Source organism: Gossypium hirsutum, chromosome D10, assembly GCF_007990345.1.
Source record: "Gossypium hirsutum isolate 1008001.06 chromosome D10, Gossypium_hirsutum_v2.1, whole genome shotgun sequence".
NCBI classification, from domain to species: Eukaryota; Viridiplantae; Streptophyta; class Magnoliopsida; order Malvales; family Malvaceae; genus Gossypium; species Gossypium hirsutum.
In genome coordinates this window covers 43,887,702-43,909,822 of record NC_053446.1, presented here as the reverse complement: position 1 = coordinate 43,909,822, position 22,121 = coordinate 43,887,702, and the positions used below count along the sequence as shown (strand labels likewise).

The 22,121-nt window shown below is 31.4% G+C and overlaps 2 protein-coding genes across 8 annotated transcripts; one reads left to right on the top strand and one right to left on the bottom strand.

The window, feature by feature from the left end:
* The first annotated feature begins 939 nt into the window (after positions 1–939).
* LOC107914918 (serine/threonine protein phosphatase 2A regulatory subunit B''beta) lies at positions 940–6,254 on the top strand. Of its 5 annotated transcripts, none has more exons than XM_016843975.2 (13): positions 940–1,447; positions 1,550–1,783; positions 1,885–1,987; positions 2,082–2,181; positions 3,002–3,107; positions 3,324–3,414; positions 4,222–4,363; positions 4,473–4,620; positions 4,737–4,846; positions 5,431–5,611; positions 5,706–5,831; positions 5,919–6,069; positions 6,193–6,254. In XM_016843975.2, the coding sequence occupies exons 1-12, from the start codon at positions 1,298–1,300 to the stop codon at positions 6,057–6,059; spliced, it is 1,632 nt and encodes a 543-aa protein (XP_016699464.1). In that variant the 5' UTR covers positions 940–1,297; the 3' UTR covers positions 6,060–6,069; positions 6,193–6,254. The 5 variants fall into 5 exon arrangements, with proteins under 5 accessions (XP_016699464.1, XP_016699465.1, XP_016699463.1 ...); XM_016843974.2 differs by having other exon boundaries at positions 944–1,447; positions 6,143–6,254; XM_041102546.1 differs by having other exon boundaries at positions 946–1,447; positions 5,431–5,587; positions 6,143–6,254.
* Positions 6,255–16,495: 10,241 nt separating this feature from the next.
* Positions 16,496–22,121, bottom strand: LOC107914919 (serine/threonine-protein kinase tricornered). Of its 3 annotated transcripts, none has more exons than XM_041102543.1 (14): positions 21,884–22,121; positions 20,738–21,082; positions 20,364–20,538; positions 19,954–20,037; positions 19,630–19,871; positions 19,314–19,533; positions 18,931–19,010; positions 18,756–18,840; positions 18,470–18,601; positions 18,263–18,376; positions 18,134–18,181; positions 17,275–17,359; positions 17,065–17,121; positions 16,496–16,936 (listed from the first exon to the last, which is right to left on the bottom strand). In XM_041102543.1, the coding sequence occupies exons 2-14, from the start codon at positions 20,956–20,958 to the stop codon at positions 16,830–16,832; spliced, it is 1,650 nt and encodes a 549-aa protein (XP_040958477.1). In that variant the 5' UTR covers positions 20,959–21,082; positions 21,884–22,121; the 3' UTR covers positions 16,496–16,829. The 3 variants fall into 3 exon arrangements, with proteins under 3 accessions (XP_040958477.1, XP_040958478.1, XP_040958476.1); XM_041102544.1 differs by lacking the exon at positions 21,884–22,121 and adding an exon at positions 21,120–21,864 and having other exon boundaries at positions 20,738–20,944; XM_041102542.1 differs by having other exon boundaries at positions 20,738–22,121.

The following is a 22,121-nucleotide window of genomic DNA, read 5'->3' as shown; positions in this document are numbered from 1 at the left end:
CTTTGGGAATACCTTCTTTAACCCTATTCTTAGACCTAAGAACTTGTACCTACAAAGCATTAGTATTGGCCACAATGTTGAATCCCAATTTCAACATAAATGAATTATTTTGTTCTCTCATTGGACGAATACTGAGACCAACACAGATCTTTGGTTGGCAAACCTCCTTCCAATTAACTAAGGAAATCTTCGTATTCCCTCCTAGTGAACCCCAAATGAACTGCCATACCAATCTTTCGATCTCCTCGCAAAGCTTTTGAGGAACAAGTAATGACTGCATAAAAAAACTAGGTATCGAAAGAAGAATTGATTGGGCAAGGGTAACTCTACCGGCAAAGGAAAATTGTCTCACATCTCAATTCTGTAGTTTGCTTCGAACCTTATCAACAACAAACCTCAATGAGCTATTAGTCACCTTTTCGTGAAATAAAAGTATTCCCATATACTTGCCAAGACATTGGACTTTACAGAATCCAAGTATATTGCATAAATTATTTCCAGCCTCTTTGTCTACCCCTTTAGAGAAGAAAACATTAGTTTTGTGCGCATTAATTTGATGCCTTGAGTAAATACAAAAATTTTAAGATAAGAAAAATATAACACAATCAAATACATATTTAAGCCTAATAATAATAAGCAATTAAAAAACATATGTTTAGCTTAATGATAAAATTAATTAATAACTCAAAATTTACTTTCTTGGAATAAAAACACCTTCCCTCAAATAATTTTTATTTCGTTGAAAAAAGTCCATAAAATTTGCAAGTTTTGTTTCCTAGAAGATCAAACCCTAAATAAAAATAAATTAGAAATTTTGGCCAAAAATAATAATAAATGGCAGCGTTGAAGAAGTGCATAACTAAAATTGAGGCACATGCCAGAGTATGACGTGGCAATCCACCTCCATAACAAAACAAACAAACAAACCCCACTCACTCAAAAACCTCATTTCGTTCTTTCATTTTTTATTTTTCTTCCCTTTGTGTTTCTCAGCTGAAATAATACCAAACCCAAAAAGAAAAAAGTACCTTGAAATCTCTCTTGAAACTTCTTCGATTTCTCATCCCAAACTAAAATTAAAAATAAAATTCCCCCCAATTTCTTTTTTCTTTTTTCAAAAAATCCCTTCTTTTCTCTCCATTAAATTCGCTCAAGCTCTCCCTCAATCCAATTTAAACACTTATTTTCTCTAGATTGAGCTTGATGATCTAGGGTTTTTTTTTTAATTTTCAGCTTTCAATTATTATTCTAAAACCGAGTTTTGTTGTTTGGGGGATAAGAAAATCGAAAAAGAATCATGGAAATGGAGATAGTAGGTGATGTGGCATCTCTTGACCCTGATTTACTTCAGCTCCCTGAGCTCTCTCCTTTAGCTCTCAAATCCAATCCTTTTCTCGCTGAACAGCTCTTCTCTCTTTGGCTTTCCCTCCCAGAAACTGGTCGCCTGGTAAGCTTTTGTTCTTTTTTTTTTTTAACTAATCAAATGATCTTGCTTTTCAGATCTTTCTTGTTTCTATTTATGACCTTTTTTTTGTTTGATTAAAATTAGGTTAAGAATCTGCTTGCTGATGTGAAAACGGGGACGTCCACTGGGAATTCCATGAGTATTAATGTTTCTACAACCAATTCGTTGCCTTCCATGTTTCCTGCTGCAAGTACTCCTCCGCTATCACCTCGTAGTACTTCGGGTTCTCCTCGTACTGTCAAACAACGGTCTGGTCTTTCTTCTTTAGGCTCGCCTCTTAAAATAGTTAGTGAACCAGTCCGTGAAGTCATACCCCAGGTTAGTTGACAAATTTAAAAGTGCTTTTGTTGAATAAACGGTTGCTGATAATAGAGTTCTAAGGAAAAGAAATGTTGGCTTTTTTATTTTTATTTTTGCAGTTTTACTTTAAAAATGGTCGTCCACCTCCAAACGAATTGAAAGAGCTGTGCTTGTTTGCGATTGATAAGCACTTTTATGGTCATTTGGGATTGCAGATTCATGGTGAAGAAACGTTCATGGTTTTTAGTCAGAATTGGCTTTTGTATTTTCCTGGTTATTGCTGGTGTTATTAAATGTTTTGTGTTTTGCATGGCAGAGTTTAAGGCGGTAACTAAAGAGATTTGCAAGTTACCATCTTTTTTCTCCACCGCTCTGTTTAGGAAAATTGATATCAACAATAGAGGTATTGTGACCGGGTATGTTTCAGTGCTCTTTTTATTTAATAGTTTCTTGATATGCGTAGCGGTCTAATTTACATGATGGCTTTGTAGGACTAGGACCATTGATTCATAGATTGTAATAGATGAAGCACCTGCTACAAAAATGTTGTTAACCTTACAACAGACTTTGTGGCCACACTACTTTTAATCCAAAAGGTTTTTGTTGTGGTTGCACTCCTTTACAAATCTCCATTTTTATTAGAGACCCCTTGCTCTGGAATCAGGAATAGCCTGGTTAGTAGTGATATATGATCTTTGAATAGTAGTGCTATATGATCCTCGACTATATAGGCATTTCCATGGTTTGCATCTCATTTTGAGTTAATTCTTTGACTGTACATTAATAGGCTGTGATTGGTAGTTAAGGGAAGGGTTGGATGGCTGTCCTAATTACAGGAAACTCCTGACATGGGTTTTAGTTGACTTGGTGCTGAAGCTTTGATATTACAATGGTTGAATAGAGCTTTAGAAATTGAGTACTTATGTACTCTTGTTTATGGTTTAGGATGGTGAGTGAATGATGGTGCTTACTTGTTCTTTATGCTAAAAAAGCTTGAATAGTTTTTTATGGTAAGGAACCTTGCGATACTCTTATAAGCTTTCAATATTATTATTTATCTTTTAGGCCCTTCTTATATTATGTACACTTGCTATCAGAGACTTGATTTTGTCCATGAAACATAATTAGTTATTACAGAATTATGAAATTATAAGTTCTCGGATTGTTTAACTTCTGTTTTTAAAGGAAATACATTATAATTTGGTGTGAACTTATGTATGCTGGAATGAATCTTAGGGATCAATTTGTCAATTATTGGATTGGAGGCAACATGTTAACAGTGGATTTAGCAACCCAAATATATACAATTCTTAAGCAACCTGATTGCAGATACCTTACTCAGGTATATTCAGATATCTTCAATGCATATTACTTGATCATATCCAAAGGACAAATTACTTGATCATATCCAAAGGACAACTCAGCCAGGAAAGAAAGTACTGTGATTTCATTAATGTGCATCCATGTGCCTTGTTATTTTAGTAGTTGAAGAGGAAGACTTGTGGTTGCACATTTAATAAGTTATGTGCCTTCTTTAAGTAATTGGTACTTAATGCAGGATGATTTCAGACCCCTTTTACATGAACTTTTGGCATCTCATCCAGGGTTGGAGTTTTTACAAAGTACCCCAGAATTTCAGGAAAGATATGGTATGACAACAATCATTTGAAGAAATATATTTGTTAATTTGAGTATCTATTCCTGTTGTGTAGAATCGACACTTCACGCATGTAAAAGGGCCCAAAACTCATCTGATTGTAGCTTACTGCATTTCTGCATTCGTATGTTAACATGTAGTATCACCAAATTGGATTTAGTCCCAGCATTTGTTGCTAGGTCTACCCTAGCAATAGAACTATTGCAAAATTACTTGGCATTCTGCATCCTGTTATATTTCTTTTAGGCCTGTTCTCTTTTGTCTATATTAAGTTCTTTTTCTTATCAGCTAGTTATGTGATATGATTTAACTAATATGGTTCTAGTCCCTCTACCATGCTGAATTTGGGATTTAATCCTTCTATTTTAGTTTGTCAAAATTTGGTCTTTCTAATTTTATAATGTTATTAGTAGATCAACTGCTGCCGTTAAAGTGATGATGTGGATTTTGTTGAATCTGTCAACACTATTAACAGTGTTATCAGTCAGCAGTTAATACTATTAACACTGTAACGGTAGCAATTAATGTTATTAGCGGATTCAAATTGGTAATGCTGTCAACTGTTGCTGATAATGTGATGACGTGGATTTCCACGAATCTGTTAAGACTGTTAACACGGTTATCAGTTAATACTGTTAACTCTTTAAGGTAGCAATGGTGTTTCAATCTTAACCTATTAATAGCAATATAAAAGTAGAGGGATTAAATCTCAAATTTCAAGATAGTAGAGGGACTAAAACTATTATTAGATCGATATGATTCTGCTCTTACTTATTTTAACTTCTTTTGTTTGTAACAGCTGAAACTGTCATATACAGAATATTTTACTATATAAATAGATCAGAAACGGGTCGTCTTACCCTCCGGGAGTTGAAGCGTGGGAACTTAATTGCTGCAATGCAGCATGTGGATGAAGAGGAAGATATTAACAAAGTATTAAGGTAAAATAGTCAGCTGAAAGCATGCGGTTAGGTAACCTTGTTTCTAATTCAGCATTTTGGTCTTTGTTCTTTATATGATGAATTAACTTTTTATTCTAATATTTTCTAGGTACTTCTCTTATGAACACTTCTATGTAATATACTGCAAGTTTTGGGAGCTCGACACCGACCATGATTTTTTGATAGACAAAGAGAACCTTATCAGATATGGTAACCATGCTCTTACCTACCGGATTGTTGATAGAATTTTTTCTCAGGTTTGAATTTGTCTCATTATTTTCTATTATTTACATAAATCATTTCAGATTTAAGTGGCAAGTTTTCCTGCTATATCAGAGAATAAATAGAAGAGATAATCTTTTTGGTTTTTCAGGTTCCAAGGAAATTTAGAAGTAGGGTTGAGGGAAAAATGGGCTATGAAGATTTTGTTTACTTTATATTGTCAGAGGAGGATAAATCTTCAGAACCTGGTCTGGAGTACTGGTATATTTCCTATTCGTTTCCTTAGTTGAAGCACATAAATACTTTCTTTTTTGGTGACCTCTTACTGGTTTTATGTATATATGATGTTGGAAGTCTGTCTAGAAACTTATGGACTATGTGTTCTTAACCTCTCTTGTTTCTGAGTTGCAAACAAATTTGAGTATTTTGGTTCATCATATGTATTTGTTGATTGCCTGTTCTTTTAGTGCAATCCAAATGGTTGATAGTTTGCTTATGGATCCTTTTCAACCAATAAGATATGAGAGATCAATGAATGATAGATCAAGATGATACTAAAGTGATCACATGTTAAAGCCTTATTTTCTCTAATTTTTCCTGTGAATCACCGTTAGGACAAACATATTGAAAATATTCTAAATTGTTCTTCCTTTTGACTGCTAGGCTGAGAAATTGTTTTAGATATGCCTGCCTATGTTCGAAGAATTTAAAGTTTGGAATCTCTGATCATGGGCATGAGCTTGTTTGATAAAATTTTGCTGCATTTTTCTTATTAGCCTCATTGTTGGTATAACCAATATTTAATAATGACAATGTTACCTGACCGGCCAGTTTGTTCGATTCAGGTTTAAATGCATTGATTTAGATGGAAATGGGGTGCTCACACCGAATGAAATGCAATTCTTTTATGAGGAGCAGTTACATCGGATGGAGTGTATGACCCAAGAACCAGTGCTATTTGAGGATATATTGTGCCAGATTTTTGACATGATTGGACCAGAGGTCACCCCTGGATTCTCTACTGATGTATCATCTGTCTTTTGACTGCATTTAGACAAACGTTATTGCATACAACATAATTCTGCATGACTAGTGCTAATGCGTGATTGGTTGATTACAGAATGAGGGGTACATCACTCTACGTGACTTAAAGGGATGCAAACTTTCTGGAAATGTATTCAATATTCTTTTCAATCTCAATAAGTTCATTGCTTTTGAAAGTCGGGATCCTTTTCTTATTCGTCAGGTAAATGCATGTTTAACTTTGAACTTTAGTGGCATTTTATGTAATATTTCTTCTTAAAGTGCTGATCACAAGATATATTTATATTAGGAGCGTGAAAATCCAACATTGACAGAGTGGGATCGCTTTGCACATAGAGAATATATCAGGCTTTCTATGGAAGAAGATGTCGAGGATGCTTCAAATGGAAGCGGGGATATCTGGGATGAATCATTTGAAGCTCCCTTTTGAAATTAGTTAGGTATGTTGACAAGAGGTTGTTGTTGTTGTTGTTGTAAATACATGAGAGTGAAAATTGTTGTTTTCTTTTCCAGGTATTTTTTTTTTAATTGCAGAAATGATAAATTACAAGTTTTATGTCTAGATGATTCATATCGGGTGGTCATGTTACTGAAATCATTATGAATGAGTACAAATTTGAAGAAATTAGAGTACCCCCAAATTTGACAGCTCTAGATGCATAAGGATGTACGCGGCCATGTCTTTAACCCGATATCTCTTAAGCATAATCTGTTTTGAGGAATTTGGTTCTGGGTTTTGAGCATTTTCAGAGGTCCACACTCTACAACAGATGGAACCAGTGTTAATTTAGTTGTTGGCAACACATTGATAGTGTAGTTTTGAGTGGAGATGGGAATGTCAAGAGCTTTCTGCTTGTATCTTCTAGCTTAGAATACCAGAAGCTTTATTGATTGTGTAGGGGCAGTTGCAGAAATAGGGAACTTTTTACTGGCCATTTAATGATATGATAATGTAAAATGAAAATCAAATTTTTGTTCCTAAAATTGGTGGATCTCTGTTTTATTCTCTGCGTTAATCTCGTAAGCTCACACTCATAATATATACTAGAAGTACACCCCCGGGGATTTTCAAATAAAATATCATTTCTATTTAATTAATAATGAAATTTATTTAATAAAAGTTGAATATATTGATTTTCATAGGTTCCAATGCGGATTTTAGGTTCGAGTCTTGAGTCATCCTTTTCAATTTTGGAATATTTTTTTTATTTCCAATAAATTATTTTTATAAAAGAAAATTGAGTAAGAACAAAAATGTTAATAAAAACATGTTCGGTATTTATTTTATGAGAAATAAATAAAAAATCTATATTTGTTTGGATTTGAACCATGTACCTTATTTAGCATTTGAATTCTTATGTACGTCGAATCAAAGTATATTGTTAATTTTTGACAAAACAAAAATTAGAATTACCTGCATTTCTCGAAATAAAATGAAGCCCATGTAAATTAGATAGAAATACTAAATTGACATATAAGTGAGCATACTCATTAATTAGTTTTACATGTGGAAGGCCGAATATTAGAACCATCTAACTTTGGATTTGAAATCCAAAATTTTCAATTATTTTTCTGAAGTTGTTAAATTACTTAAATAAAAAAGTATTATGCTTTTTAATTGGAATATCATTTAACAAATGTTTTATTATCTGAAGGTGATGACTGCTAGAAATAAAAAGACAGAATAGGTATGATATTACTTTTAATGCATTAAAATACAGAGAAGAGACTAGTCTCCATTTTATTGGAAAATTTGTTTTTTCAAATTATATATTATGCTTAAAGCAATCATTAATGTTGAAGAAATAATTTCAATCACATCATACAACAGTAAAACATATAAATTATATGAAATACCTGAATACTCAAACGATGAAGAAAATTTGTACGGCAGGAAAATGAATTTAATTAAAGAAGTAAAATAAGATGGTAGGTAGTATGTTTAAACAAAAGAAACAGAAGTTAGTTAATAGTCGAGTAAAATTTTCCTGGACACCTTTGGTTCAAGCAGATGGTTGTTGTGGCATTCATAAATAAAATTTTATACTATGTTTTCTATATCTATAAAATTATAGAATTGGAAATTTTAGTTTATAATAACAGATCTGACAATCATATTTTGTAATGTTTGGTATACATTAGAATGTATTGATTAAAATTTTATGGAAGGTACTTGATCACATTTGGTTTATTAACTACTTTCCTAACAACGCAACGATGATTTATAAATTTACCCTTATTAAATAAATGACAATTTTAAGGGTGAATTACCCAAAAATGCTGATTTTTAAACATTATTACCGGATTAGGTCTATTTTTGCAAAATTTACTAGATTAGGCTGATTTTGGGAAGCTGAACATGTTTTCAATGGATATGATAGGAAAATACTTTCAATTAAATGTGCTTTTCGCTTTGGCTAGATGGTTTCCTGGCTTCAATTTCTCTCCTACCTAAATTTGTATTTTTTTATTTCATATTGCTTCAAACTTTTTAAATTTATAATTAAATTTTTTAATATATTAGTTCTTTGATTAGATAGTTGCAATTACATCCTTGAGGCTTCAGTTTGATTCCTCTACTATTCATATTTGTATTTTTTTTTGTTTCATGTTACTTCAAGTTTTTAAAATTTTTAATTAATATTTTTTTACCATATTAGTTTTTCGTTAGATGGTTAGATAGTTGTAATTACATAATTGAGTCTGGAGTTTGATTCATCTACTACTCACATTTGTATTTTTTATTTCATGTTGCTTCAAGTGTTTTTTTTAATTAATGTGTTTTTTTATTTTTAATTATTTTTATAAGCATATTATTATTTTTCTTTCAATTAATGATATTTGCAACAAATATTTGATTTTATAAATAAAAAAGTTAAAAATAAAAAAATACATTAATTAAAAATAAAAATAATTAAAAAATATCATCAAAAGATTAATTAAAAATAAAAAAAAAGCTTGAAACAATATGAAATAAAAATATATTAATATGCTTATAAAAATAATGGAACCGCAAACTTAAGGATGTATTCGCAATCATCTAACCATCTAACGAAAGGAGCTAACATGTTAAAAATATTAATTAAAATAATAAAAAATGCTTGAAGCAACATGAAATGCAAAATACAAATGTGATTAGTAGAGGAATCCAACTCGAGACTCAAGAATGTAATTACAACTATGTAACCATCTAACGAAAAAACTAATATGTTAAAAAACATTAATTAAAAATTTAAAAAGCTTGAAGCAACATGAAATAAAAAATACAAGTTTGAGTAGAAGAGAAATCAAACTCGAGACTCAAAGATGTAACAATAACTATCTAACCATCTAACAAAAGAATTAATATGTTAACAAATTAATTAAAAATTTAAAAAGATTGAAGCAACATGAGACAAAAAATACAAATGTGAGTAGTAGATGAATCCAACTCGAGACTTAAGGATGTAATTACAACTATCTAACCATCTAACGAAAAACCTAATATGTTAAAAAACATTAATTAAAAAATTAAAAAGCTTAAAGCAACATGAAATAAAAAATACAAATGTGAGCAGGAGAGGAATCAAACCTAGAACTCAAGAATAAAAGCACTAACATTTAACTATATATCCAAAGTTGAAAGCACATTAAGTTGGAAGCGCTTCCTACCATATCCACTTAAAATACGTCCAACTAGACACGTTTCCCAAAATCAGTCTAATCCGGTTAATTTTTTAAAAATTAAACTAATCTCATAATTATGATTTAAAATCAACATTTTTGAGTAATTCACCCCAATATTAATGTGTTTAATTTTTATAATAAATGTTGTTCTTAACAAATATCTGGATTAAAATATTTAATAATAAAATTTATTTGATAGTTTTAAAATTACTTTTTAATTTATATTTTCATTCTAAAGATTGTCAAAAATCATTTTAGGATTTTTTCAATCTCATACAACAAATCATAATTTAAAGATAAATTTATGTAAAAAGATTATGAACAAATAGTTAAGATCGATATAATGATTAAGACAAAAATATAAAATTTTCTTTAAAAGAAATCAAAATAATTATATATAAAATATAAAATAAATTGATACATAACAAAAAAAAAACCTAGAAATATGCCTCAAAAGTAATCAAATTCAACTATTTATTCTCTCATGGGTTGAAAAAAAAAACCCCTTGATCCAACAAACCTAATCCAATTTATCCAATTCAAGCTTCAAGATTTTTCTACGCTTCGAAAGCTAAATTAAAATTTTAAATATCATATTTATGTTAATTTATGGCAAATATAACGATTCAATTTTTAAAGTAAAAATATTATATTTATAATTAAAAATTGAACTAGATTATATAAAATATAAAGTAAGTTTAAATATGAGACAGAATATACAACAAATAATTTAAACACCTTAACATACATTAATGTGTAAAATTTATATAAAAATAATTATTAATAAGAAAACTTAATAAATTTATAAAATGCTTCAAAAAGAACTTATATATTTTTATTTAGTTTATATAAATATGACTAATTATGCAAAATATAAATTGAATTGAGGCATAACATGAATAATATACGAGCAGGTCTATTCTCGATATTTTTGGGGCCTTAAGCGAAACAATAAATTGAGGTCCCTTTTTAAAAAAAATATAAAATGTAATAAAATTAAATAAAAAAAGTGAGGCTGCTTTTCTTTTTCTTTTTCTTTTTTTTTCTGTCTACAATGAAGCATTGATGAGAAAATTTAAAAGGTTGATTTTTTTTTCCATGTTAAAAGCTGAAGAAAATTGTTTTTTGGACCCCTTTCCAGTGCTAGGATCTGAGCAGCCGCACTCCCAAACTATCCCGAGGGTCGGGCCTAGATACGAGCAAATAAATTATTCTAAACTAAATCATCATGATAAATTGTACATGAAAATAATATATATACAAATTTGTATAAAACAAATTATTAATGTGTAAAATTTATATAAAATTTTATAATATGTTGGCAATATAAAAAATAACATAAATACAATAAAATATATCAACGTATACAAATCATTAACGTATGAAAGTGTATATATACTTAGAAACAACTTTTTTTAGTTATTTTCATTTCTTTCTCAGAAAAGAAAAAGGAACATATCCCTACTTATCAAATGACTTAAAGAAATTAGAAAATGACATTGCTGAGTTGTCACTAAATCCATCGTTCAAATTCTCTAATTCTAGCATGAGATTTTTTTGGATAACTTTAAAATAGATACTAGAATATGTTCGAAAAAATAAAACAAATATCTAAACATATCAAATTTGATGTAAAATGGGTTATTAGAATGATATAAATTTCTTTCTTTATAATCTTTTACGTTGAAAACTGTAGTTTGCAAATTCATTACATATTATTAATGGATCACTTAGTGTGATTCAGGAGCACTTATTCGAATTAGAAAGTGATGATTCATTCATCCAATGGGCACATTTGATTTTCATGGGACATGTTGCTTCTAAGAAGTATGTCCAATATGCAGGGTTATGGCTCTTCAATAGTGTCAATTGAGTGCACATAGATAGAGGGACTATGGTGCTCAAAATAGATCATTACTATCAATCCAATTTTAGAAAGTAGAGTAAGAGTTAGGAAATTTCTCGATTTTGCTAATCAAAGGAAATAAAAAATTTTTTGTTGTACCTCGGGAGGACCTTTGTCTTAACCCTCTAGCAACTTTATGTGGGGGCAAATTGTTCTCTTTGGAAAGTGTCACTCGCGCCTCGAAGTCTATTGTTTTAATTTCATATCATCTACGGATCTATTATCCCCACTCAAATTCTCCAACAATCAAAGAGATAAATTTGGAGATGGCGACAGAGGTTACCACCACATTCAAAGTGATGAACCAAAAGTTTGTGAAACTTGACCGATTTGATAGCTCAAACTTCAATAGCTAAAAGGACAAGATGTTGATTTTTCTTACCATCTTGAATGTGGCGTACATTTTGGATCCAAACCTACAACCCGTGAAGGATCTCGTCCTCAATGCGAACCCCGAGGAAATTGCGAAAGTGGCCAAACTCAAGAAGACGCGCAAGGAAAATAATTTGACATGTCACGGACACATCCTCGACACATTGTCCTATCGATTGTATGATCTCTACATGTCAATACAATCCCTGGTGGAAATATGGAAAGCTCTTGAAGAGAAATACAACATTGAGCAACAAGGTACTGATAAATTTTTAATGATGAAGTATTTCAAATTCAAAATGCTTGATAGTATCCCGATCATGGATCAAGTCCATGAACTACAAGTCTTTGTAAGCAGGCTTCGTGACCTGAAAGTTGTTATTTCGAAATTGTTACAAGTCAAGGCTATCATCTCGAAGTTGCCATCGTCTTGGAAAAATCATCGAAAGAAACTTCTATATATGGCAGAAATACTTAAGCATTTGCATATTGAAGAGGAAACTCGGAAGCATGATGCGGTGTATCTTCCCCAAAGTTCTAAAGTGAACTATGTGAGCGAGTCCAAGAACTCTCGAAATGGTAAGCGAAAGGCCACATTCTAGACCAATGACATGCAAGACAAGAAGAAAAAATCTCGTAATTGCTATAATTGCAATAAGAAAGGACACTACATTAAAGATTTGTAAACTTCTCAAAAAGGAGCAAGATTTTATAACTTCCAAAGCCAATATGGTGGAGGACATGGACTTAGTAGCCATGGTTATGAAAGGGATCGAGAGTTTAGAGACTGGTATGATTACCAAACTCAACATAACTATGACCAATAAGTCCCATAATTGGTGCCTCGACTCCGGAGCTACTGTCTATGTGTTATGATCGACAATAATTCAAGAGTTATGACCTAGTGGTAAACTGTGAAGTACTTATGGGAAACTATTTATCGGTTAAGGTACTCAATCAAGGGACAGTAGAACTCAACTTCACATTTGGGAAGAAATTGACCTTAATCAATGTGTTGCATGTTCCCGATATGAGAAAGAATTTAGTGTTTGCGAGTCTTCTCTGTAACAAGAGGTTCAAGGTTATCTTGGAATCCGATAAGTTAGTCTTACTTAAGGGTGATATACATGTAGGAAAAGGATATTGTGATGAGGGCATGTTCAAGTTGAGCATTGAAATGAATCAAGCCAATTCTTCTGCTTATATTGTTGAATCTTATCCTTTGTGGCATGCACATCTAGCACATTTTAATTTTAAAACTTTACAATATATGCAAAAGAATGGTTATATCAGTCTAAGTAATGATGAGTTTGTGGGTAAATGTGAAGTTTGTATTCAATAAAAAATTACCAAGAAACTGTTTCCTAATAAGTGTGAAAGGAACTCACAAGTGTTAGATTGAGTTGCAAGATTTTCTTGCTTGAATTCAATGAACCATTGATTCATCATTCCGAGGAATACATTTTTCATTTCGTCACCAAAAGACTGTGGATTGATGCACTATTACTTGCTTCAGGATTTGAAGCTTGAACATTACTTTTAGCCTCGTTAACTACGGCCTGGTTTGATTCAGCTGACATCTTGAATCTATAAGAAAATACAATATTAGAATGGATCAAAAGCATCACACTATCACAGGGTCTATATGGCATGTATATACTATCTCTACTCTGCTATGTTAGTCTTGGAATCGACTAAATCGTAGCTCTGATACCACTAAATGTAACACCCTTAACCCATATCCGTCACCAAATTAGGGTTACGAAACATTATCGTACAATCAAAAACATTTAAACAATATTCCATTTACTAACATAAACATATCATATATCAATCATACATGCTCATTCCATCCCTAAATCGAGCCCTCGAGGCCTTAGAAATACCTTAAAAACGATTCGGGACTAAATTGAAAACATTTGGAAAGTCTAAAAAAAAGTTACAAAAATTTGAATACAGGGGTCACATGGCCATGTGCCTCACATGGCTAAGACACACGCTCGAGTCTTAGGCTGTGTAACCTTTGAACTAAGGACACACGGCCGTGTCCTAACCCGTATTACTCTCTGAGTAGGGTTACACGGTCGTGTCACATGCCCGTGTGTCAGACCATGTAACTCACTGACTTGCATACAAAGGAACCTTCAGGAGACATACGGCCGTGTTGCCAGGCCGTGTGTCACACACGGCTGAGTCACACCCCCGTGTCTCAGGCCGTGTGGACCTAAAATTCACATAAAACATGTCATTCCCAACACCAATTCATGCATGACCATTTGAACAACTTGTGCACACTAACATGGCATTAAACTATACCTAAACATACATATATTTGCCATTCCAAAGGTCCTAATTCAACTAACCAATATGCCATTAAAAGGCACACCAAAAGAAATCAAAACATCACAACTAAAACATATCAATATTGATTCATTTCTTGCATAGGAACTTATTTCAATCATATACCAAAACATACCAGAATTTTCACTTTCATATCATTATAATTATACAAAAAAGAAACCTATTTACAAGCATGATAAAATACCTATTGAAATAGTTTAGTAAAGCATCAAATTGTACCAAAACAACCTATTTAGCCACATATACATGCCACTACCCTAAGCGACACAAGAACTACCAACTGCAATGGATAGTGTGAGTCGGATGATTAATCCTTCCAAAATGTCAGCAACAAAACTCTAAATTTAATTGTTATAAAGAGCGAGTGTTATAGAGATGGTTGAAATATTTTATGGTCATGTAATAAATATTAACTATGATGACCTTTTTTTTTTTTATCAATGAACTAGTATGGTTTCCGACCCACATTTCGCATTGGGTTAATTATTTTTGGGGTTAAATTATAGAGTTAAAATTTAAAAATTAAAATATGCTTTAAGTGTTTGTACTCTTTGTTTATTTGAAATTTAGTGTCTATACTCCTATTTTCAATATTTTTATTTCTCTACTTCTTGAATTTGTAATTTTAGGTCTAAGTGTTAATACAAACAAAAAATTTTAATGTTGACAACCTTTAAAATTCAAATCAACATCATAATTAGAATAAAATATTTAAATTAAATAAAATATTTAAATTAAATAACGATATTATAAATATTAAAATACCAACTTAGGTTAAAAATTAAGATATAAAAAAATAAAAGAACCAACATAAAAATTAAAATTAAAATTAAAAACAAGTAAGTCATAAAAGGAAGCCACCAATGTATAGATAAGTTTCTGTTGCTGTAGGTAGTACATGAAATATGGTCGCATGAAATCTAGTGATAACGCCTGCCAATGTAAGGATCTTTTTATCGAATTAGTTTCTTGTCTCTTTCAGAATTTATTTATTTATCTTCATTCGAAAACAAATTAAATTTATTTTTAGGGTTTAAGAAGTTATTTTAATAATAATTTTAATTTTTATATTTATTTATCAATTTTACCCTTAATTCATTTTAAAGTTAAATTTCACATTTAAATCTGTTAACTCACGATAATTTACTTGTATTTTATATTAACATAACACTTTTAAATCTTATATATTATTTCATTAAATATTTAAAAATTATAAAAGTATTAAAAAATTTTAAAAATTAACATGAAATACAGTTGCTACCTACCAGTTTAATAATTTAATTGTTTGTCATATTTCTATTAAAAAAAACCAATTCATTCTCAAAAGTTGAAGATTAAGTTCAACTATTTAAAAAAAAAAGCTAAAATAAAGCATTATGCTATCCAAATGATTTGTTTTTAATATATATTTAATGGTTAAACTTTTTTTTTCATCCATTTTAGATTACCTAAACTTGATGTTGAACAAAATATTAAATACGAGACTGCAGAAATAGCAACATAAAAGAAAATTATGAAAGCATGTAAATTAAGGTCCGTTTGTTTACATGTAAAAGGTTTTACGGAAAATGTTTTCTGCATTTTTCTGTGTTTGTTTCACAAAAAACAGTTTGCTCAACGGAAAATAATTTATAGGTCAACGGAAAATAATCTTTTTTTCTTCTAAAATGACTTACCCTTTAAAAAAGCGTAAGTCATTTTTCGGAAAAAAGCTCCTCAATAGATAATTTTAATTTTATTATATTGATAATAAATTTTATTTTTATTTTTAAAAATATTTAAAATATTAATATAAAATATTATATTTTTTAATATTATTAAACATACATATTTAATTATTTATATTTAGTCATATAATAAATTATTAATATAATTAATATAATTTATTATTTTTAATAAATTATTTAATATTTAAATTTTATTTTAATAGTAACTTTTAAAAATAATAATTTTAAATAATATTATTCACATATTATTGAAAGTATCAATATTAATATTTTAATACTAAATATTTATTACAATTATAAATATATTAATAATAAATATTTTGTAATATAAATGTTAAAATATGTCATAAGTCTATATACACTTCACAAATTTATAATTTAGTTTCTGTACTTTTGTTTTCAAGAATTTAATCCTTCTATTTTCCAGATTTGAAAATAAAGTCCAATTGCTGGCATTGTTAATTTTTTTTTTCAATTTTGTTAGTCACATTTTTAAATAAAAAAATACTCGGTATTTATGTAACTAAAAAATAATCGTTGCAATAAACCTAAATTTAACAAAATATTTTTAATATATGTAAAAACAATATAAAATATAAAATTATAGATATAAAATAAACTAAATTAAATAATAAAAAAATAAAAAAAATCTCAAATGTATGTTTGTTTAATTAAAACCAACTTTTATGAAATATTTTTAAAAAACCTGCCAAACAAAAGAAAATATTTTATACAGATTCATCCAAACACCAAAAAATATTAACTTTTCCAGAAAAGTAAGTTATTTTCTAGAAATCATTTTCCGGAAGCCATTTTCAATGAAACAAACGGAGCTTAAAACTAAAACTCAATTAAACTTGCACTAATTTAGTTAATATCTTCCTACAACTTGGGATTTGGTTGGAACCAAATTTCGTGGAGGTAAAATGAAAGCCCTGTTTAATAACAATTACATCAACCAAAAAGAAAAAAAAATTGGGGTATCGATTGAGATAACCAAAAAACAGAAAAAAGAATAATTACACAAACAAATATGAAAAGAATATTTACTTTTCCAGATATTATTTTACAAAAGAACAAATTTCCTACCTGAGTCAATATGATCAAATCTCAAACCACTTTCATTTTCTTACCATACAGGTAAGATTCTACCTTTTGGATATCGAGTTTATTTTCTCGAATGATTCTCAGCCTCGGGGGCTTCTATTTGCGTAGGCAAGAGGTTCAAGAAGCTCCCTTGAACTGGTTGATTGGCAGCTGCCGCCGCCTCATCCTCTGCAAAAGAACGTTAGACCGAGATTATTGAGACTGAATCATCGCCTGATTGATATGCTACCGATTTCAAAACATCGACATTCATTGCTTGCAGTGTCCCAAACTTAACAATAGTGATAATATCTTACCAAAAAGGGATTTGATGGAAGGTCTCTTGGGTTTTGAGCTCTTCTTCTTCAATTCAGCTGCACAATAGATAAAAATAAATAAAATTTGGTCATATGCAAAATATAATTTGTAGAGGATAAACCTGTGGTCAAAATAACCATAGAGAAAAACATGCATTAATGATCTTCACAAAGGAAAAAAAATCTAAATCAAGGGCGGAAGCAAATTACCGATGCCGGGTAACTGATTATCATTTACAATTTCGACATTCTTGTATGTATAACCCATAAAGTTTATATCTTTGGATGAAAGCATCTGCAACAAATGGAATAAATAAATAACGTTCTGCATGTTCTATCAGCTACTACCCTTTCTAACCATGATAAATAGGATGATTTCGATATTATTATATATTTTACAATAGACTTAATTATATCTGCTTTGCTTAGAAATTTGATTTCAATCATTTAAGATACGTACAGAAATATGACATTGTTGAGGGGAGGTCAGTCTCGCTGTAGGAGACATCTTCTTGGAGTGTTGTCCTGGGAGCTGGCGAACCCCTCAACAGTGGAGGTATTGTGCCCAGGGTGTCTATACTCGGTTTTAGCCCCAGGTTTTGTCTCCCGACCCCACCAAGGCCAAATGCTAAACATTTCCTTGGTGGCAAGACGCTCCCCAAACTCCATGAACCCATCGGACTCTCCTCAGAGTCCGTAGACAAAACCCAAGGCTAAAACCAAACATACCCTAGGCACAATATTTCCACCATTGAGGGACGACACTCCAAGAAGATGTCTCCCAAAGCAAGACTGACCTCCCCTCAACAAACATTATATTAGTATAGGTGTGACAAAAGAACCAATCAATATCCTCCCTACACTCCCCCAACACGAAAAAAGGGTACCGATTAATTTCCAAAACTGCAATAACAGAAAATTCTAGCAAACTTGGTTAAGAAACAGCCAGTCCAAGAGAATGGCAGCAGCAAGGATTTTCAGTGGATATAAAATTTTTGTATGGTACGACTAATTACTCAAGTTCTTGGTTCTAAATATTGCAATTAAGAATATATGAAAATTTACTAACCTTTCTCCATGGACCTGATTTTGCTGCAGATGGAATTTGGTTGTCAACCTGGTGCATGAAAGAAAAGAGTGTAATAAGAACGTCTCATCGGAAAATTGCATATTTATAGCCATGGGAACACTAATATACCTCTTCAAACTTCTCGAAATTTTGAGTATCCAACTCATCATTGACTTCAGGAATAAATGCAGCTTTCATTTGATATAACTTGTCCCATTCAATACCCTTAAACCATGGGTGAATCTGGAAATAACAGACACAGCCAGTTAACTTTGAAATTTGCATTCTCTTATAAAACAAATCAAAGAATCTAGCACAGGACACACCGCACAACACCTTAATTTCATGGGCGCCTTTTGTGCCAAGTCTCTGTTCAACATTACATAGAAGTTTACTTATAAGATCTTTTGCTTCTGGGGATAGTTTTGCTTCTTCTGGAAATTTTAAGTGTGTTCTCCAATTTACTATCTGAAAAATTTAGAGCCAATATATATATATTAAGCATCAAACCAGGCAATGCTTAATCATCACTGACAAAGAACATAAGAAGTACAATAAAGAGTCATGCTACAGAAGTTAACAAAGATCACACACACACAAACACACAATAGGAAAGACAGACCTTCCGACAGGTTGACATTGGCTCATCAGAATAAAAGGGTGGATATCCAACAAGCATTTCATACATGATGGCACCGAGCGACCACCTAAAAAGCATCCAAAATATATCATTATAACCATATCTCATACATACATACATATATATATATAAAGGGAGATCATGTAAATTTACAAACCAATCACATTCCATTCCATATCCTTTCTTCAGCAGAACCTCAGGAGCAATGTAGTCAGGTGTACCAACTGTAGAATAAGCCTGAGATATTACAATATTTAAATATTCAAGCAACACTCATTTTCCATTTCAATTAAAAGAAAGAAGTTTTCTAGTTATGAAATTAGCAGGAAAAAGAGGCAAGCTTATGGTTTTCCTACAATTATCAAAGGCAACTAACAGCTCTAAAATATAAGCCTTGTATGCTCAGAAAATCAAACAAAAACTGACCAATGGAATACAAAGGAGAAGCAGGGAAGAACTTCCTTGCTTTGAAACTAACTATTACCATCAGTAATAACAAAACTTAATGTTGTATTAGTTACATGGTAGTCAAGTACTTACAAGCATCCTTCTGTTCCTCTGCCAGTGCTGCAACTGCTCTTGTTGTGTGCGTTGTGGTGCAGCAGGTCGTCCATCACTTAGAAGAGCCCCACTGAGATTGTTGGCCGTAGAAAAATCCTTTTCTTGGAGATTACTGCAATCTAAAGGTTTACATAATCCAAAATCCGATAATTTCATATGACCATTTCTATCGAGCAGCAGGTTGTCAGGCTTGATGTCTCTGCAACATTTGATATAGAAGGGGTTCGCCCCTTAGTGCAAACTCAAGAAGACCATTATATAAAGCGTACCAAGATTCAACGTCATGTCAACTCACCTATGAATATAATTATGTTTGTGGATAGATTCGATTGCCAGGACAGTTTCTCCAACATAAAATCTGGCCTCATCTTCGGTTAGTGTATCCTTCCGCATCAGTAAAGTCATCATATCTCCCCCAGGTAAATATTCCATAATGAGATACAGATACTCTTCATCTTGGAAGGAGCAATATAGTTTGACAATGCAATTACTATCAACTTCTGCAAGTAGATTTCTCTCAGCTTTCACATGTTCAACCTGAACATTAGAAATGCAAATTAACAGATTACAATAATGGCTAAACAAATCAAAGAAGTACATGGCAGGCTTAATTGTATACCTGGCCTCTACGAAGCATCTCTGACTTCTTAAGCTTCTTCATAGCATAAACATGACCAGTTGCCTTCTCCCTACAGATTCTAACCTGTAATTAGAAAAAAGTGAAGTTAAAAGTAGTTGTGGAAAAATTACTTCTTTTGGGGGGAAAGTGAAAATCAATCAACAAAAAGGAGATATAGATGTTCAAGAGTTGAAAATAAATAATGAAACTAAGCAGTATAATACGTAGAAGCCTGTCCGTCTAAAAGTTTCCTAGAAGCATTGTCCCAGGATAACAAGTTCTGATGGCAGGGTAAACAAATTAAATACAAAATTTTCTTAACTTCTGCCAAGTAGATTCAAGCAAGGCCAGAAATAGAAGCAAAAGAAGCACCTACATTATGTTGTAGGTATTGAAAAAGATATAATTACCTCTCCAAAAGCACCCTTTCCAATCATGGTCAATGGCTCAAAATCATCAGCACCCATCTTATGCCTCTGAAGCCGCATGTATTCTGTCTCCTTCTTCTCGAAATACTTGAGTAAGTTATTGTGTTCTTCTTCCGAGACTTCAGCATCAGCCAACTTCTTTTCCAGAATATCTCGTCTGCAGAAAATCATAATTACCCAAAAATCACCATCCATATTCTTCAGAAGAAAACCGTCACAACTTTCCGGCATTCCTCCAATCACAAACATATTTTATAATATCAGCATAGTTACATTGCTTGCAACATTATAGTTATGCAGCATAACAGTAACTAATACATGGGGAAATTTCCAAGAGAAAAGATTTTAAATCATACCGCTCCTTTCTTTCCTGCAGGCTTTTCATCTGCTTCTTGTAATGGTTTTCAATATACTGCTTTGCAGCTTCTACCCGCTGTTTGGTGACATTTGATGGTACCTCTTCCCCTGCCAGTGGTTTAGACCCCTCTTTTGCGTTACCTGCAGCTTCTTTCTTTTTTGAAGACTTCAACTTATCTTTTGAATTCAACTTGTTGAACCAACACCTTACAGATTCCATTGGTTTAGTTGATAAATACAATCCTTATGAACCCACAGATCTAGATGTACATTATAGCTCAATATACAAAAATCTTGCTGACTTTAGCACGTTAACACTTACCAAAATATCCAAGAAATACATTCTGCAATGGAAAATAATGAAATAAGAATGAGGCTAACCTTTCAGAAACAGAAAGAGCGGCGGAAATCGAGTAACTTTTAAAGCACTAGCTCGTCATCAGATGTCAAAGGATACACAACTCACAAACAAACAAAAATTAGATAAATGGGCAGAATTAGTTAATGCTAATGATCTACCTGAGTCAAACATTCTAGTACTATGTTAGCTTTATTAGTTGCAGCATGCAGCTAGATGCACTTTAGCACAATTCTTACCAATCAACATGATTTTTCCTACATTTTCCAGCAACCAAACAACAAACTAGACCTCAACCCAAAACTCAATTCTCAATTACCAACAAGTTTGAAACCCAAAGTAATGTTCCAAAGCGACCAACTTAAAACATCTATAGATGATATCCCACAAAAAAAATAAAATAAAAAATCCTGTGATCCTTACCCAAAAAAAACGATTTCAATCAATTTAAAGTCGGCATTCGGTTAATCAATAAAATTCAAAAGCACTTCAACTGGGATAATATCCGAGAAAGAGTTTATAATGTTTAACATTAAATAAAAAAAGTTTTTGGCTACATTTTTTTCACACAAAAGGAACACTGAAATTCTGAGACTACGGGAAAATAAGAACCGAAATTAAAACTGTAATTGATCTAGAACACTGAACTAGCAAAGACACACTAAAACAATTAATTTTCAATTCTTCGAGGTTTCCATCAACCAAACAGAAAAGAGTATAATCCAAACCTCAATTCAACTTCAGAATTAAAAATAAAAATAGAAAAAATCAATTAACAGAAACTAACCATTAAAATGCATCCACTGATCCGGTTTCTAGAGAATCCTATTGAATTCTAAAATAATAATAATAATAATAATAATAATAATAATAAAGAAATGGAACTGAGCTATTAAATAAAGTGGAAACCCTAAAAGAAAAGAGTAAGGGGAGACAAGAGAAGATTGAGGCGACGATCAAGAAATTGAAATCCCATTAATGCTTAGGAATTTAGGCTTTTCAAAAAGTTGGAAGCTTTGCTTTGT

Coding starts and splice junctions, on each gene's coding strand:
- LOC107914919 (XM_041102542.1), bottom strand. CDS start 20,958: ATGGAATCTGTAAGGTGTTGGTTCAACAAGTTGAATTCAAAAGATAAG. Junction 20,038..20,363: donor GAAAGGGTGCTTTTGGAGAG/GTAATTATATCT, acceptor TTCTAATTACAG/GTTAGAATCTGTAGGGAGAA. Junction 19,534..19,629: donor AAACATAATTATATTCATAG/GTGAGTTGACAT, acceptor CAAATGTTGCAG/AGACATCAAGCCTGACAACC.
- LOC107914918 (XM_016843975.2), top strand. CDS start 1,298: ATGGAAATGGAGATAGTAGGTGATGTGGCATCTCTTGACCCTGATTTA. Junction 2,182..3,001: donor AATAGAGGTATTGTGACCGG/GTATGTTTCAGT, acceptor AATGAATCTTAG/GGATCAATTTGTCAATTATT. Junction 3,108..3,323: donor ATTGCAGATACCTTACTCAG/GTATATTCAGAT, acceptor TACTTAATGCAG/GATGATTTCAGACCCCTTTT.